Raw genomic sequence first — 19,949 nt, forward strand, 5'->3', positions numbered from 1 at the left:
GTTATTTTTATTCTACCCCAACGGACTGTTCTTTTTAATTAAATACAAAGAAATTGCCCTGTTAAAATATTGTTTATATTGTTGTTTTATCAAATGAGTAATAGAATATTAAAATTAATTAACCCTTAAGCCACCCCATTAACAATATAGTGGGTTATACTATTTCAGAAAAAATATGCACTACACGACAAATCAATGCTGCCAAGGATATCAGTCAAATTTACGATGTAATGCTTATTCTTTTCATTAAATTAATTGTCGTCGCCTTTATCATCCCCTCTACCTCTTCTTCGTCTTCTGCCATTAAAACGTCTTCTCCTACGTCGACCGTCTTCACTCTCTCTTTCCTGATCATCCTTTCCTCTTCGATTCTCGCCGCGGTCTTCATTTCTTCTTCCTCCTCGGTCGTCTCCATTGCCTCTCCGTGTTCCATTATCTCCACCGTTACCATTGTCTCTCCTCCCATCTCGGTCATTCCCATTGCCTCTCACACCCCCATTTTCCCTTCCATTTCCGTTCCCATTATTCCTATCACGACTGTCTCCATTGCCTCTTCCGTCACGGTTGTTCCCATTTCCCCTACCTCCAGAATCGTCTCCATTGCCTCTTCGTCCTCGATCGTTACGATTTCCCCTTCCTGTACGATTGTCTCCATTATCTCTTCCTCCTCGATCGTCTCCCTTACCCCGCCCTCCTTTGTCATCCCCACCACCTCTATCTCTCCTTCCGTCATCTTTATGGTCGTCGTCGGTATCATCATCATAATCGTCATAATAGTAATCGTCATCATAGTAATCATCATTAGAGTAATCGTCATTGTAGTAATCATCATCGTCATAATTATCATCATCATCCCTGAGATCGTGTCTTCCATCTCCCCTTTCATCATCCTCTTCACGACGGGGTGGATACCTTCCGTAAATGATCCTGAATACATCCCTCTCAGCTGGATCATGTAAAGGACGTAGATTACCAAAATCAGATATTGTCTGATTAACTATTCTTGATTTTAATTTATTCATGTATTCAATCTGTAAGAAAGAAAAAAAATCAGTCATAGCACTGTACGAACGGATTTACAGGCTATATTTAGTTATTTTTGAATTAATATCATGGAAGAAATGAAGCCGAATGGAGCTTTTCTTTTATTCGTTGTCTGAAATACCTAAGGCTTGATCCATTTCCAGTTGTCTCAATCAGTTGCAATATTTCCATCAAGGTATTGACAGTACCTCATTGAAACCTATAGACAGAAAGAAATCTAAATAGTTACACCCTGGATCATCAGAATGCATCATCATTAAACAAGGAAACTCCTTTTATTGGCGTTAATGGAATAACTAAAACGACATAATACTGCCAAAACCCGTCGATCTGGGTTAAGCTGGAATATTCTCGTAGCCCTATTTATTGTCAAGTTAGCCTGTAAAGGCATCTAAATTTAATGGAAGTTACGGCCAGTTGCAAGGAATTCTAACAAAATAATTTTTTTCTTACATTTTTATTAGATATATATGCTGGGTGTTCGGCAACAATCCAGATGACAGATTCTGAACAAGGTGGTGTAGTTAATCCTCCCTCGAACGTTAAATATGTTGGTATGGATGATAGCAAATCATTTGGATTAAACGTAACATTTTCGATGGGATCTCCTGAAACAAACCATAAACGTAATATCAAAGTAATAAATAAGCCTCAATAGTCATTTGGACTCTTCACAAGATGCTGAGTAGATATCCCCAATTGACGAATGTCATCAATTATCTGACTAGGAGAAATGAGGTACTATAGCATCTTCAAATGCTACAAAACGTATTGCAGATATAAAATGAGATCTCTAGATCACGATCTAGGGGATAGCTCAGTAGCGAGGAGCTTCTTGATTATGTCTTGTTTCTGTGTTGTCTCTATAACAGGCCCATAATGACGACGCGGAAAGCCTCTTTGCTACGGACTAACATTAACAATGTTCATGAATTTCAGATTCAAAAAATCAGTTTTAATTAACATTGTTTTTTGAGGAAAGAACAGTAGGGCGTAAATTTTATTTTTTGAAAAGTCGTACCACATCCGCGAGCCTTTTTGTGTAGTTGACATTTGTTGCTAGGATCTCCATCAGGTGAATCAGCGTCGTAATTCGGATTGTTTTCACGACATGCTCTTTCTACACCCAGTTTACTATATATGCCAGTTCGTTTTATTCTTCGATTTTCGGCCCTACACACATGTTCTGCAATTGAAATTATTATTATAATATGAATAAGGATAGTACAGAAACAACAAACTGGTCTATTTCATGACAGATTAATAGAAGCATTATCAACATGATTTATTCCGTGAAAGGTTAACCGAAGCATCACCACCATGATCTTTTCCGTGACAGGTTAACAGAAGCATTATCACCATAACCTATATGACAGGTTAGCAGAAGCATCATCATCATGATCTATTCCGTGATAGGTGAACAGAGGGGTCATCAACATGATCTATTCCGTGACAGGTAAACAGAAACATCATCAATATGATCTATTCCATGACAGGTTTACATAAGAATTATTGACATGAGCTATTCCGTGACAGATTAATAGAAGCATTATCAACATGATCTATTCCGTGAAAGGTTAATCGAAGCATCATCATCAGCACGATGGTTTCTGTGACAGGTTAACAGAAGCATCATCACCATGATCTATTCCATGACGGTTTAAGAGAAGCATCATCAACTTGATCTATTCCCTGACCAGTTAACAGAAGCATCATCAACATGATCTATTCAAATCCAAACGTGATAGATCTAACATACAGTAGCACTGCTGCGTCAACTTCAAGATCTGGCATAAGAGCTTGGTAGAGTGGAATAGTGTACTATACAATAAATTTGATCTGACCTTCTTCAGTGAATTCTATCAAGTCTTTTAGATGATTTAAAATTGTATCCAGAGCCCTGTTTGTTGTGGGATTATATCTTTGTTTATCATTCTATAAAATATCAAATAACAATCAAAATTCAGAATTTATGCGCAGATGGTTATTCAATGTTTCACATCTATAAAACCGAATATGTCAAAGGTTTTCCTGAAAGGAGCATCCGTTGAAGCATGTGTTGAATGGGAACATAGCTTTCTAAAAAAAGTTTTTAGATCGAAGTATGAGTGAAAAGTGCCAAGATATCATGCATGCGGTGATATAGAATATAATAATGAGCGGGAACTAAAATCTAAACAAGACAAAGAAAAAAAAAGAAAGCAAAGAAATATGATAAAAACAATACAAATGCAAAACTGAAAAAGTAACTATAAAATGGAACAAGCAAAAATGCAAAGTATTAATTAAGTTGCGTGCAAGAGACTACTTACGGTAAGAAATATAGAGACAACAGCAATACCGCCTACATGTTTACTGGCATCAGCTACATCTGCGAAATCTGAATGATGGTGGACAATGTGCGCCTGAAATAAGTAAAAGAAATCATCTCGTTTATCTGCACAATATGAATAATTATGCGTTGTCTTCAATCCTGACATAATTAAGAAAATACCTTAAAATTTTCATCATGGTTTCTCCCCGTAAGAGATACAGATGTGTGGAGCCGACATGGAGATAGCTGATGTTGCTATTCCGGCAATTTTTCCTAAATTGCATGTCAATGACCTTCGTCATTAGTCCAAGATAAAAATTCAATTTAAAATTGTATATAACTGGACCTCCGTTTTAGACTAAAAACTTAATATAAGTTAATATAAGGTTTTAGCCTTGGAACCGAAAATCATATAAAAATTGCTACTTGATGACTGTCTACACTATTTGGATGATAATATCTTACCTCTGCATGAAACGATCTTCCATAAAGCAGATTTTCAGTCTGGCGATAGGCACCACGTACCCCAGAATGGATATGAACGTTATCAAAGATGTATCCAGCATCAGTTCCAGGTACTCCCTCTAACATCACAGGATGACCCCCAGTTGAAAAGAATTCAGGATAAACACCTAAAAGACCGCATATTAACAAAATTGTGAGACGTCGAGAGCAATGTGGCATGCTGAATCTCCCACTCAATGGTTAGTCAACTTCAGTCGGTTTTGGGAGTGCCGACATATAAAGGCATTATATAGTCAACATAACTGACGAATCTCTTTGATTTGGATATCATACCTCACATTCTTGCATTTAAAAATACTGTATTCGGGCATTTGATATCAATAATTTTCTTCATTACCCCATGGTGAACATTGGATAAAAAACGGGTTTGTTATTTTCAAGAATATGCCGCCTTGTATAATTGATGGTTTAACACGGTAAAATGGATTGCTAATGCCTTTTGGGGGTTAAAAAGGACCAGCGTATAAGCCATGATAAGTGCGAAACTTATCACAGCAATCAGCTTAGAAATGGGTTCCAAACCATACTTTTTCGGGATAGGCAGGGAAACTGGTGGCCTCGTTGCAAATGTGACAACTTAGAAGTCCTCTACCATGATCCTACATGAGTGACCATAGCTTACCGATATTTTCGACCTTGCCAGTAATACTTGAGTTCAGATAACGGAGTCTCTTATGTGTGTACATAGTTCTTTGAGGTCTTGGGATACTTATTGGTGACTGGAATGATCCACTGGCATCACAGCAATGTGTATTGTGACCATTTATTGTACCCCAACAATAAGGTCCTGAAATACACAAAAAGGTATGACGAGTCACCGCCCTTGATATAAAAGTACACTCTATTATGCATGATTTCATTGCCCTTAAATTGAAGGCATCTTGACATTTACATTACGTTTTTTTTAGTTAAACCAAAAAACTTAGATTTTATGAAGGTGAGGTTAAGCCGTCTGGCGAACCAAAACATCTAATCAAATTACCGAAATCTTTTGGATTTTTAGTCGTCTGATCAGATCATCCGCCAGCTGCACTAATAGTCCAGGACTCCAGTTCAAGCCAGATTTTGCTAGTGTCTGAATGCCATAATAAGTATGATATTTAGCTTAGTACGACTCTGTGTGGTTTGGTCTGCGAAGAATATTGTTACGGTACGTTTCGTCATGTATTCACGGATTATGGAAGATTTTTGGTGGTAACTTACCAATGGGAGATGATCGATCGTAGCTGAAACATGGTTCAGTGATTGCCTCACACAACATGTGGTGTTTTCCGGTCTTTGGGAATAGGGTGTTGATTGGGTCGAAATTCATGTTGTCTTTGATGCCCCAATTCGGCATATACTTTAATAGATTCTTCATCATACCATTACCACCATTGCCAGCAATGGTCATATAGTTGAAAACATCTACCATTGATAATGGTTTAGATGCTGCATCAACGTTGATTAACAACGCAGCCGTTAGACTTACCAAAGATAGAAGTATCATTCTTGCAATACCTTCCCTCTGACTTTCCGCACCTTCAAATAAAGAAATGCGTCTCGGTCATCATTGTATGGAGCTAAGGGTGGTTGTTAGGAAGAAATGTGTGGTAATATTTAACTGAAGAACGCGAGCAGCTTTGGTGGATAGCACAACCGTTTTAGCTCACATACATTTAGCTATTTGTGTGAAATGAGTGTACACTGGAAACAGAGCCTCTTGCGTCATAGAAATTGGTTGTTATTTTGGGTCTATTCTAATCGATATAATAACGATGTTTTGTTATCTATTATTTGCGGTTCTTGTGTAGTTGAATCAAATTTATTAATTCCAATTACTTAGATATGACGTTTTACGTTGTCTGAAACACATAGTCGCACAAATCTCTCATAGTCGCACCCTTATTATTAAATAAGAGGCATCGTGTTTCAAAATCACAAAAAATGGCGACGGTCGATGTATCAGTGAAAATGTAAAAACAGTTGTACTTCATTTAAATTTTATCAAACAATTAATGTTAATTCGAACAACTTACCTTTCAATGCCCTTTGAATGAAGACCGAGGCTCAGCACATCCGTCGACTGACTCCTCGAGTCACACAATGTTCAAAAATCTCTATAAATAATCCTTTAAAAGCGCACGGAAGATAAGTATGGTGGGCCATGTGGAACAGACAAGTTTCATACACCTTCGGCTTGTTATAATTCCTAAAAGGGCCTAAATCCAAAACGATATTTTGGCGAAACATTGTTAGCAGCTAATGATCTTTGCAAGTGAGATGTATATCAATCATAAATGAGTAAGTATTTCATAATGAAAAGTGGTATCTGGTGTCTAGAAGAGTGCCTGGCGTCACACACGTCATAGCTGCTCGACATATACTTATACACTTATATTTATTCTTGAATGAGGTATTTCTTCAGAATTCTAAATTTTGGTAGCCTAGTCTGCAGAAATGTAATATATAGAACCCCATTTCTTTAAATTTTATCTTGGTCGCCTTAAAATATCTAAACAGGAATGTAAAGAAGTGTCCAAACTTTTTATGGATTTGGCAACAATGGAGCATCAATTCACGTCATTCCAAACAATTTCAGTCAGATTTCTGTGGTTCTTTCAATTCCACAAAAGCTATGAGTCTTAATGATGCCCATGGTGCAATGGTCTTTAAATAATATTAGCAGCTTTTGTGATAGTAACATCATTTAGTTTCAGTGAAATTGCATGAACCACAGACGTCAAGTTTAGCAGATGTTAAGATTATGGTTGTACAATTAAAAATCAAGAATGAGTTGGATTATGCCTTTCTCCTAAAAAAGACTTTTCCCTTTGCCAACTGAAAAGTATATATTATGGAGCATAAAAGTAGAAGGTTAATCTCGTTTCGTATTATATATATGCGACTTCTCTTTTTTAGGTATTGATTTGGCTTAGAGCGTATGTTGTAATTGCCTGTCTGGACCATCGTATTTTTGTTCTAACAAAGGCTGGATTTTTAATTTTTGATGAAAATTTCACAACAATGATTTATCACTACATTAAAATATGAATTTTGTAATAATGTTTTTCACCATGCCATATATTTAACAAATTTCATAGCACATCTCAAATAAAAAAAAATGGTGGGCAGCGATAAGAAGTGTACCATCTGAGAAATTGTACAGAACAGTGATTGTTACATTTACGACTCGTCTTCTTTTAAGACTCTGCAATGTTGAAGTTAATAAATGCATCTATAATAAGAACTTTTGTTATAATGCCTTTTGTTGTGATTTAGCTCGAGGCTATATGCATTTCCCATCGAATTGATCCAGTTGCAAGGCATCAAGTCTGTGCTGTTATAAACCATGACAAGACATACGTCTTACAGTATTCGGGCAGGGGACAAACCAGTGAAGTAAGTGAAATTTCTAGCTTGATTTCTATGGAAGAATTGTTGGGGTGGAGGTGGTTGTTGATTGTTGATTGTTGCCCTTCAACAGTGATAATAGTGGTATTAGATGAATATATTGAAAAATATGTTGAAGAGGTAAAAGGAAGTAAAAACTTGGGAAAATCCAATTTTAATCTGTCCCTTTTGTTCACATAAATAATTTCAACGTTTAACGTTAAATTTCTTGTCATATAGCAATATTTTTTGTCCGATATTTGCATATTTCATTATCTTTTTATGTAAGACTCAAGTCAAAGTTGTAGAGACCTGTCATTGCAACATTTTATTAGACGTCATTTTTAACTTGTTCCAGATTTCAGAATTTACAACAAGTATAAAATATTGTGAAATTTTGAAAATGTACTCCAGATGTAAAAGATTGGGTTCAGCAACACCTACTGCGGCATTCAGTTGGTTTAAATGAAATCAACGGAGTTTTCTTTTTCTGCTCCTCATGGGATAATGAAGATTGCAGTGTTCAATGAGGAAAACTTTGCCAGGACAGCGGCATTAGTCTAATCTTTTTCGAACATAATGGTTGTAGGCCGGGAAAAAGCGTATAGCTATAGTGGTTCTTGAAAATTATGTTAAAATAGGGCAAGTAATGTTGCGTAATATGTTATGAACCAGATGTAGCAATATGAAGGAAGTATATTTGATGAAAACTGTCAGATGTTAGTAACTTAATGGTCTTTTTGAATTTTGCAGTTTTCCTGCTCTTGCCTCATAACTCACACAAATGTGTACATAAAATCGGTTATCGTGCGCCGAGAAGACGACTCAAATAAATCCAAAAAATGTTTATCATATCACCCCAGAATAGCTACAAATGTCACGAAGATAAAAAGGAAAACTATTACAAATTTATTATGGTTTATTATGATGTATATTTTTTTCCAAATTCTTATTTTCAAATAAATACATTATGCATCGAAAAATCTATACAGATTAGGCAACATAATAAAATGATCATTCTACCATTAAATAGATTTGTAAATAATTAATTATCAAAGACTACATGATTCATAATACAATGATAAAATGTTATTTCTTAATCTAACGGTTACAATAACGGAATGTGTTTTTTATAAACATATACTGATCTAACATTCAAATGTTCTCTTGTAATCAGAAATACTGACGATATCTTGTTCTGTAATTTAACATCTTTTTTTTAACCATTTCTGAAAAAATAAGTAGTTTTTAAGGGAAAAGTCATCCAATCTCTTGCATTGCACGATCTTTCAATGTAGGCGAATTACGTCCCTTGAAAATGGTAATTTGCATTTGATATGACAATCATGGAACCAATCACATTAAACGTAAATGACGTGATATTTAACTATCGTTGAGCTAATAATATGATAATGTACAATTTTGTGAAGACGAATTCTCCAAATCTTTGATAATTTTATAAAAAAAAAAAATAGTTCTGTGTTGTTCAAAATATTTAATAGAAAAAAATAAAAGATCATAAGAAGTCGTGAAGACATTAGTAAGGGTTAGAAGAAGAACTGATAGATATAATGTAGCGTCTCGACCTACTAATCAGAACTCACCAACACCAATGCTCCGATTATTTCCCCTACCAATATACATTGTGATCATCTCTTACCTAAAATAACTGTCATTTTGGTGTTGTTCCATCAGGTGTATATGTTTAACCAATCGTATAATCCACCATTGTCATCATAAGTTTTCATATTTGAAGATCTAGTGTCGATATGGTTCACATTTTCCGGATCTTGGTACCAGACTTGGATAAGACTGGCTAATAAGCCAGTATGAGCACCAAATTTCAATGCCACAGATAGAAAAACAACAACTATCAAATCCACTAAATCAACTTTTTAGGATAAACATATGTGGAAGTCAAAATCTCTCATTGAAATTAAATAATCTAGATTCCTCAAATCATTAAGTCAATCATTAAACAGAGGAATCTATTCAGAAAAAATAAAAAATTTCTCTTTATGACTTCCCTAGTGGATATCTATTTAAACCATATGATACAAAACCTTCCAAAGGTTAATCTCCTATGAAAAAGCATAATTTTTCATGACTTCTCTTGGAATGGATACAAACTTTGAGATAATGATTGCCATAAAACTTTCGAAAGATTAACCACTTATGCTAAAACAAATTTTTATCATGATTTCTCCTGAAATGCATACAAACTTTAAAATAAGGCATGCTGTAAAACTTTCGAAAGGTTAATTTCCTATGGGAAAACGAAATGACTCTCCTTTGTCTTGGATACAAATCACGGTTCTGTTTTCCTCTGGAATGGATACATCTTGTCATGAGTAGAGACCATATGACATGCGATACAAATTTCGAAAGATTAACCACCTATGCTAAACCTACATTTTTCATGACTTTCCCTGAAGGGGATACAAACTGTAAGTAAGGATTGCTATAAAACTTTCGAAAGGTAAATCGGCCATGCCAAAACTTAATTTTTTTCATGACATGAACCATGAGTTAAAAAATGCATATACCGCGTTTATCAATTGCACTTGTAAGTGCAATTTTAATTGACATAAAGGTCCTGTCACACCATGACGATTTAGCCAGGGTATGACGGTGTATCAAAATTATAAACAGCTATTAGGGAAAATGATAACTTAAATATCGGATACCCATGCACCATTATACGGTAACTTTTAAGTGAAAAGAAAAATAATATGTATGAACAAATCGTATAGAAATAAATAGAACGTTGGAACATGAAAGTTCGTCCATAAAAACTAAAAAAGGCCACGTACGTCCACTTACATTGGAAGTTTTGAGAGAATAGTTCATCTATGCTAGAAAGCATGCGTCGAGAATTTTGTTTAACTGCAAATGTTTGTACGTTTTCCCTGTACTACGGCGTATCAACGTGCTTCAGCGCTTTATAACTTATACAAAACTTACAATAATAACCATTTGATCGACGTCTAACAGCGTATTCGACAAAATTTGCGACAGGGCCCTAAATAAAAACTATAGACGACCACAAAACAAAAAAAAAAATTATTTTTATCAAATTAGCAATTCTAAAAGTCGAAGGTCGAGTTTTATGTCATACTGTTATGTTATTTATATACCTGTATAGGCGAGACAACGTTTATATAACCCATGTTACGAAAAACGGGTCAAAAATTAGGCGTAAAATATCATATATGTCATAACTTTGAAAACCCAAATTTTCGGTGAAAAGCATATTAATCAAAAATGTGTATACATTTATAGCATGCATAAAAAAACAAGGAAAAAAATAGATATTATGACAGAATCCTATCGAAGGAAATAAGACATTAGAACATGTTTAAAAAACTATAGAAAAAATAAACCATAAATGACGAAAGTATAAAATATAGAAATAAATAGAAGGGAATGGAACATGTATAATAGAACTTCATTGATGAAATAAGGAAAAAAGGTTGTTGCGAACTCTATAGTAAGAAATAGAACATGAATGACGAATGCTGAAGAAAAAAATAGAACATGGTAGGCGAACTCTATAAAAAAAAAATAAAACATGGTTGGCGAACTCTATAAATAAAGAACACGATAAAGATGACTTTATTGATAAAATTGGAAAAAGGTGTCACGAACCCTATAGAAAGATATAGAATATGCATGACGAATATAGAGGACGAACTATATCAAAAAATAGAACATGGATGACGAACTCTATAAAAAAAGAAAAACATGGATGACGAACCCTATACAAAGATATAGGACATGGATGATGAACTCTATAGAAAGAAATAGAACATATTGTATGATGCCCTTTAGATTTTTTTCCTTCGATAGGGTTCCGCCACACATGCTCTAATGCTCCATTTATTTCTATAGAGTTGATAAATAAGAACCCTATAGAAGGAAAAGGATCTAAAGAGCAAATAATCGAAGAAAGAAATGGATCACTAGAACATTGTTTGCAGTGCTTTATGGAAAGAAATGGAATATTAGAAGTTAGACAGTTAGAGAAGCATTAGAGAATATATGAAGAACACTATAGAAAGAAATTGAACGTTAGAACACGTATGACGAAAAGAGACCATTCAGACATAGTAACAGATACTATTCAAATAAGAAGAACATGAAAACATGTATGTATCGAACTCTACAGAAATAAATAAAACATATATCACGAACCCTGTAGAAAGAAATAAACATGTATGATGGAACTTTATAGAAGGAAATTAACCATGAAAACATGTATAAAGAGTATGTATAATGAATCTTTATATAAAGAAATAGAACATTAGAACATGTATGACGAAGTGTATAGAAAGAAATAGAACATTAGTACATATAAAAAGAAATAGAACATGACGAGTATGTTTCATGAATCTTTACAGAAAAAGGTGGAACATTAGAACATACATGTATATCGTGGAATTCATTAGGAAATGTATCTAAAGAACATAATCGAACTCTATAAAAAGAAATAAAATATATATGACGAACGAAAAAGAAATAGAACATTTGAACCTGTATGACGAACTCTATAAAAAAAGAAATGGAACATTTGAACCTGTATGAAAACCCTATAGAAAGAAATAGAACATCAGTACCTGTTTGACAACCCTATAGAAAGAAATAGACCATCACAACTTGTATGACAACCCTATAGAAAGAAATAGACCATCACAACTTGTATGACAACCCAATAGAAAGAAATAAAACACCAGAACATGTATGGCCACCCTATAGAAAGAAATAGAACATTTAAACCTGTATGACAACCCTTTAGAAAGAAATAGAACATTTAAACCTGTATGACAACCCTATAGAAAGAAATAGACCATCACAATCTGTATGACAACCCTATAGAAAGAGAGAAAACATCAGAACTTGTATGACAACCCTATAGAAAGAAATAGAACATTTGAACCTGTATGACAACCCTATACAGAGAAATAGACCATCACAACCTGTATGGCAATTCTATAGAAAAAAAATAAAACACCAGAACCTGTATGACAACTCTATAGAAAGAAATAGAACATTTGAACCAGTATGAAGGACTCTATAAAAAGAATAAGAACATTAGAACATATAAAAAGAAATAGAACATAAAAGCATACCATATGTAGTGTTTATGACCGAAATCTAAAAAAAAGTATGAAAGTAAACAAAAGGAAAATTTGGGTCAAAATCAAAAGTTAACAACCATCTCCGAACCCTCCAAGTGGCGAAAAAAAATCTTGACGTGAATAACCCAAACAATACAAGTAAAACCATATAAATAACAAACAAGATTTTTTCGAAGTGAGAAAACATGGATGTCAAGTCGACATAAGATATACTGAAACGATCAAGAAAACTGAGGAACTTACATAATTTCTACCCGCTTGTTTACTTCGTAAAACTGAACAAAACCATGTTTAAAAGCCCACCGCTTGAGCAAATACGCTATCACGCACTATAGTATCAGTACCTCTTGCCACTTTTGAAATATATTGAAGCAACTAAAATGCATTATTAAACAAATAGATATACATGTAATATTTGATTAAGTTTTAAGCATAAAAAAATAAATAGATGAATGAAATTAAATAAATAGATGACCCAAATAAATAAAAGCATTTAACAAGTAATTAATTCTTGCAGCTTTATTTTACAATTATTACCCAAATTTGTCGTACTCAAAAAAAAAAAATAAAATAAAAATGAAGACAATGTTGTTAATTCCGCTATTTTTTAGTGATTACTCCCCTTTGATCGCTTTTAAGCAAACAAAACTTTCAGGCAGTAATTAGAAGCCTTGAACTTTCCAGTTATAATATCTTAATGAGTAATCGTAAAGACACCTAGCCCCACACACATAATACATTATAAGCGGTCTTCACCCGAAAACAAAATCTACCGTACCAACTTTCTTTGATTCTGATACAAAGGACATCTAACCTTGTTCCTTAACCGAAACGTAATTTAGCTGAAAATGGAAGAAAAAAATGAAATAATTCCACTCCTTCCGAAAGAAACCACAATAGACAGACTAGCCAAATCGTTTATGGTAAGTCATAAAAGATATCTATGGCATTTTGGATCATAAAGCTATGTTTTATTTCCCAGGTTATGTTAAAAGATTTTCTGGAAATAGCCCATCTTGGCCAATGACATGTCTTGCTAACGAAACAATGTCACAATGTCACATGAAGGGTTTTTCTTTCTATCTCATTATTACATAAAGTAAAAAAGAAATTTGTGTCAATACGTACCATATACCACCCATACACTAAAAGGAGAAAATTAAAATTAGTACACAAAAAACACACTAAACGATACAATTTGAGACACAAAAAAGGAACCAATCGTAATAACACTAGTTAATGAACAATAATTTGAAGAACAACAATATGAAGAACAACAATTTGTGGACAACGTTCTTACCTTCAAATCAACTTCACTACAAAATACTCTAAACAAAGACAAAACAAACCACAAGACTACACAAGACTTCACGCTCAAACCTTACTGTACTGTAATTTTCACATGTCTTCCCTTGCAAGTACCGTCTTAAATCGACAACTGAGCCACTCTATACCGACCTTGCAGAAGCCACCGTCTTTATGATATTCAAGTATACCAAGTTCCTATTCTAAACAAAGCACCCTATTGCACCGTTGTTTTGCAAATTCTTTTACCTTTTGATGAACGACGGTTGCTATTTTTCTTCCATGCTTATTTTGAGGTGGTTACGTACCTTCTTCATTCTTGTTTTAACGAGAAACGTTTCGTAATAGATGACATGTATACGATTGACACAACGTTTAGACAATATTAACAAATAACCCATAAAATATATATTGCAATTTGATTATGAAAAAAATATATATATTATATGTTGTATGTTTGATATTATGAAAGAGGTTATATATTCGTTATGTATTATTGCATGCTTTTCCCTTACCAATATATCGCTGTTCAGTTTCATTTGTGAGTGTTGTTTATTTGTTTCCCCATTCCCCCTCAATTCACCAATAATTTAGTATATAAAAATTAAAAAAAAGAAAAACTGGAAATTTCAGATCTTCGATTTTGAAAATTGCCTAAACCAATTATTCACTGCTAGCTTTACAGTAGGCCTACACACATTACATCGAATCAGTCTGTTTTTGTAACGAGCATCAGGCTCAAATTCTTGTACAGAGAAGCAAAGCCTGTTATTCACTCCAATAAGTTGATCTTTTGGTACAAAAATCCAGTTTTTGATCTGTATGTTGGTTAAAAGGGTTACCTCAGTTGTGCCCACTTCTTGCTCCTCTTCCGATCATTCACGACCCATTATGCGTACTTCCTCTACTACATTGGTACTAATAATAGATTAATGTTCACTCGTACCATGTTACCCGCTATAGTTAGGGATTGTGTTCATATGAAAAGCTTTACCCACAGTTCGTATTCAACCCCGTGTTAACATCTTCATAATACCGTCTACAGAGGGATAATACTTCTTGACAGACCACAATGATCCAAGTATTCCCGATACTGATATTTGATTATACTGAAATTTCGTACAATCAAAAAGTGTTATCACTCTTGTATTCAAGGCGTTATGAGAATTCTTTGGAAGCTAGAGACCCCATTGAGACCAGCAAGCAAGACCTGATATAATGTCCCATGTCAACCACTTACTTGGCCTACCTTGAAGGGGATGACCTATTTTACCTTTAAAATAACGTTAATTAATAAATAGGTTGAAAATAGGGAATTGAATAGTACATTCGTTCATTCGACGTCCTATTGAAGATGTTTTTTGACATAATGTCCATATTCATGCGTCATTCCCTTTAACGAGTTGAGGGTGCAGCGTGAAATTTTTGTCAAAGATACCAGGAAGTTCAAATCCATTTTTTTAGCTTCGTTTAAACTACAAGATTCACATCTCATCAATGGAATGACACTGAATCGACATAAGCGAGGTAAGTAACATGAAATGAACGGGGCTTATAAATCTCTATGCAAAGGTCGCATTTCTAAGAGTACTCTCATGTACGCTGCAGTGCGCAATTCAAAAATTGAGCGATATCATTGTAGAAGAAATAATTCAGGGGAAAAACAGAATTGAAACACGTGTCATGCAAAATGGACTTCTAAAAACGAAACTCTCATGCCGTGCACGTTAATAAAATAATTTGTCCAGATGCATGCAAAGGACTTTCGTGGTAGGTAATGCCAAGCAAAATTCTATATTATGGTACTGGTCACGTATAGTTTACATTATTTGACTTCAACAAAAGCTATTTAAATGCCTTGATTTGTCTAGTCGATGCTTGCTCGATGCAGAAATAGTTTTGTGACTCTTTCACAAGAACACAGAAACACATATAGAATCGTGGTTGGCATTTCCACATGATACGTAGGATCGAATTTGAACTATTTGAAATCTGGTACTCATGACTCCATTCGCTTGAAGGTGCTATGAATTATTACACCATCAAGATCGAGCTTGTATTTTACTCATTTTGGAGGGTCTTCCATAAGATGTCAAGTAGCTCATATCCCTTCCATGGATTTGCTAGCAGCCTGAAAGTTCAATAGTATACCTGAGTGGATGTATCGGATTTCCAGCAAATTAAAGGGTGGCGGGAAAATATGGAATAAGCCAGGATGAATGCAATCGTTAGAAATGCATAATATAACTTTCATTCTTAGAGCGCATTCCTTCTAAGTCTAGTCAATTCAAGCAAACAAAAGAAGCTTTCTAATAGAGTAACTACGAGCGTCACACGAAGGATATTACCTCAGAGATCTGTGTCAATCCTGGTCACGTGCTGGATCAGAGGGTGAAGGCATTGCGATCATTCCTGGAAAACTCATGATTGTAAAAGAAAAAAAAGAAACAACATGCTTATCATGCCTAAAACAGTCACATTATCAACATGGCAATGCATTGCTATCAATTAACATAACATTGTCTAATTATGTACATAACAATAATTCTCTAAATTAACATAACTCTTAAAACAACATAACAATGAAGCTAAAGTACTCTAATTTCAAAATGAATATAACAAACAATAACAAAACGTGTGATATCCTAACAATACGTCATATAAAACATTGCGTATCGAAAAAATGCGACTTTATTAAGTAAAATTTACATGGGAAAGAATTCTGAATTGCATTAAAGCTACACAAACGTTTTAGCTTTGGAATAAATTCTGAATGATTAAAACAAGATAAACAAAATAATTCCATAGAACGCTCTAAAATTGACGTTCAAATGACGTAGCTTAGAACAAAGTAAAATGTAACTATATTCTATTGCCTTATGTGTGACTTAATAAAATTAGAATAGACGGTATCATAATTTCTTTTGCAACAAATAACATGCATTTTGACACTTTTAACTTTAACTTAGATAGAAATATACAAGTAACAATAAAGTGCCAATTGAAATCTAATTTGTAACTGAAATTATTTACAAAATATTGTTTAAAAGATATTTAGAAATGAAAGCTGCATACCAAAAGAAGCCCATAAAACACAAGTCATATATCATGGTCTCTTCGTCTTTGATCTATAATATCTTTTTATCGAACGCCTTAATTGATTCAATTCCAACCACCAAAAACGTAAAGATAACTACGTGAAACATTGCAGTATCACCAATTATCGGATTAAGGCGAATGCAGTATTATTGTTCTTAAATCAAATGGTTTACTCAGTGTTCCACGTTAGTTTTAGTACATTTTGGGAGAAATCAAGCCTTTCTTGTAACATTAACGCTGCCATCTGCATTAAAATGTTCCTCGTTTGCATGTTGCCTTTCGTTCCAAATTCACATGTTGAGCCCCTGAAAATTTCGTTAACATGGAACACCGACAAATCCTAACAATGAATTTAAAACATTCAAAGAAACTTAACTAAAATAAAGAATAACTTGAATCACAAAGCAGCTTCAGCGTCAAAAACTCTCACTAAGTTGTAGAATTAAATCACCAACCACCCTTTATACATATATTATACATATAATTTGTGTCTTGCCAAATTTATGGATTCTTTAAATAACAAAGAGGCAAAAATTCCATTGCGACCACGCCATGTCATGTACAGCGAATAAGTCATTAGTCATCTCATGTTTGCGATTTGGAGATACGTTCGGGTTTAACAGAGTTTTTTTAGACTGTTTATGTCTATTGGAGAAATTGATATTTTTTCCCCATCTCAATTGCAATTACAACTGCCATTTAAGTCAAAGACTTTTTTTGAGTCCGATTTATCTTTAGTGTCGTCGACAAATCAAGAAATAATTACTATAGATTAAACTGTAAGCTGCTGTTTTTGTGGTCGAAGGATCACAGGATGAAGACTGAACAATACAAAAGTATATTTTACCAAGTGGCCAAGTTTTCGCCCTATACAGTATAAAATTATACAAAATCTAAACTATAAATAAAAATGATATATAACAAATTGTATAAACAATATATACAAAACAATAAAACTCAAAGGATAAAAAAATACATATGAAGAAATAAGGATTTTTTTTCTGAAATAAAGTACTTATATTTTCTGTCACAAATATAAGAAATCCGAATGTAACTACCACTGCAGCATTTACATAATATGAATTTGCGCCAAAATATTTGGTATGTACTCGGTATAGCGAAACTAACTCTATTTGAGCTATCGCTATCCCATAATTCGTTACGTTATCAAAAAACGGGTTTTGTATGATTGGTTAAAACTAACGTCATTAGAACATTTCTATGGTAGAAAACTTGTTAGATTACGAAAAGTATCAGAAAACACAAAAAGAAACAAAATTGTAATCTAATTAAAATTAGTAAACGACATCAGTGCTATCTTTATGACAGGGGGCGATCAAAACCAATCTCAAATTTGCGACAGATAATATGTTATATTTCTTATACTTACTTTTTTTAAATTGATTTTTCTGAAATGAAACTGTTTATCTCCAAATATTATTGTGGGTGTGGCAATCAAAATTAAATGTTAACGCATTCCTAAGAGATCAATGACAAAAAAATAGTTATACACATAAATAAAGCACGTAACAAAATTCATTCAGGACATTTAGACCTAAACTCGTATTTCAACATGATCAGTATCATTAATGCCAGAGTCAAAAGATCTATATTCACTGTGTTCTTTGTGTAAGTTTGTTAATGAACGAGAAGCCTTGGTAGTTATCGTCGATTCCGCTGCAATAGATTTGTGGCTCCTGATAACTGAGGCCTTCTGAACGTAACTGCTGACTTCCATGACGTTGGTATTTTGTTCAGGTCGCTTGTTTTGTAAGTTGGATATGGATTTCGACACCTTCGTATGTGGTACGTCGTTATCCGATGAATCTGCGTACATCTCCGTTTCCGATACAGAAAAATCACTTTCTTCGCTGGAGCTACCACTGTAGTAATTGCTTCGTTGCCATTTTAAATCTTCGATGGTTTCATTAAGGTTCAGTAGTTGTTTCATCAGGGTAAGGTCTTGGTCCATCAAAGAAACCTAAGAACGTTATAAAAAGCTTTTTGATAAGAGATCATCCTATGCTGTAGGCAAGTCTTTCGGTTTTTCAAATTGAATTTACAGAAATTAAATAATTTTATACAACATGCTTTCTACAAAATCAATAGTGCTTTCAGTCGAATTTTATGCATATAATTACTCATTCCAAAATAGGAATCAGAGCATTGTTCTTGTTTTAAAAAATGTATATTTGTACCAAAATAACGTCCGTTGAGACTTAGTGACATTAAAACTCCTTTTCGGAGACAATTTACGTCTCGTGTGGACCACAGTTTAATATTTTACGAGGCTTAAACACCAACTGATATGCTAACGAGCAATCGAATAAAATATTTATCCCCAAAATGATATATTATTCACGGAAGGGATAATTTTCTAAACCCCTTCGCTCCCAATACCTTAAATGTATTACCTTTGCTGACAATGGACATTTGTGCCAATGTTTTAGATCCGATTCTTTGATATTGAAATGTTCAAGATAAACAATAAGGCCCAGTTCAATCTCTTATTGCACGATCCTAAGTTAGGTTGGGTAGAATAGTTAGTTGTAAAGGTTACGTTTCCATATAAAACTTAATGAAGAAAACTCTTTACAATACATTGAATAATATCCGGTCGATCTGACGTTTATTGTGTTGGAACTTACCATTTCTTCTCGTAGTTTATCCATGGCTTCATTTATTCCCCATCGTCGTTTAGTAGAAGTATTTTCTTTCTTTTCTGTGACCCTTTCTTGGATTTTGACTTTCATGCTGGCAGCGGCTTCAACTCGTGAATTGTAAAAATGTCTACAGGCGTTGGAAAGCTCAATAGAAGCTGTATACTTATCTGATATCTCAAGTGAACTTCTATCAGATGCCCCCCTTCTTAAGATGGGGGTTTCCATGCTGCTTCTTGAAATTATCACAAAAATGGGTTAACGTCTAACTAATGATCAGTGATAAAAATAACCAAACAAACCGATGAAGGAGAAACCTGAACGGTTGAAATCCAACTAAGAGGAAACTAAGGGAATAATTAATCACAATCTATAAGTATAAATATCACAATTATTGAGTTGATCACAAAATCAAAAATATCACAAATATTAAAGCATCCAAAACTTGATGTTCGCTAGGGACAAGTATCTGACTACTGAAGCCTCCGTAAC

At 34.0% G+C, this 19,949-nt stretch overlaps 3 protein-coding genes across 3 annotated transcripts; 1 reads left to right on the plus strand and 2 right to left on the minus strand.

Moving 5' to 3' along the window:
* On the minus strand, positions 1-5,372 carry LOTGIDRAFT_239188 (hypothetical protein; the record flags this gene model as incomplete). The annotated part of the gene is made up of 8 exons (XM_009053942.1): positions 1-1,031; positions 1,498-1,652; positions 2,066-2,230; positions 2,889-2,979; positions 3,357-3,449; positions 3,824-3,990; positions 4,506-4,670; positions 5,087-5,372. 8 exons carry the CDS (start codon positions 5,370-5,372, stop codon positions 252-254), a joined length of 1,902 nt encoding a protein of 633 aa, XP_009052190.1. The 3' UTR covers positions 1-251.
* A 4,164-nt stretch (positions 5,373-9,536) lies between these two features.
* Positions 9,537-11,289, plus strand: LOTGIDRAFT_174600 (hypothetical protein; the record flags this gene model as incomplete). The annotated part of the gene is made up of 2 exons (XM_009053943.1): positions 9,537-9,702; positions 11,105-11,289. 2 exons carry the CDS (start codon positions 9,537-9,539, stop codon positions 11,287-11,289), a joined length of 351 nt encoding a protein of 116 aa, XP_009052191.1.
* A 7,063-nt stretch (positions 11,290-18,352) lies between these two features.
* On the minus strand, positions 18,353-19,550 carry LOTGIDRAFT_174601 (hypothetical protein; the record flags this gene model as incomplete). Its single annotated transcript, XM_009053944.1, has 2 exons — positions 18,353-18,778; positions 19,446-19,550. The coding sequence occupies 2 exons, from the start codon at positions 19,548-19,550 to the stop codon at positions 18,353-18,355; spliced, it is 531 nt and encodes a 176-aa protein (XP_009052192.1).
* Positions 19,551-19,949: the final 399 nt, after the last annotated feature.

Source organism: Lottia gigantea, assembly GCF_000327385.1.
Source record: "Lottia gigantea unplaced genomic scaffold LOTGIsca_205, whole genome shotgun sequence".
Taxonomy (NCBI): Eukaryota; Metazoa; Mollusca; class Gastropoda; family Lottiidae; genus Lottia; species Lottia gigantea.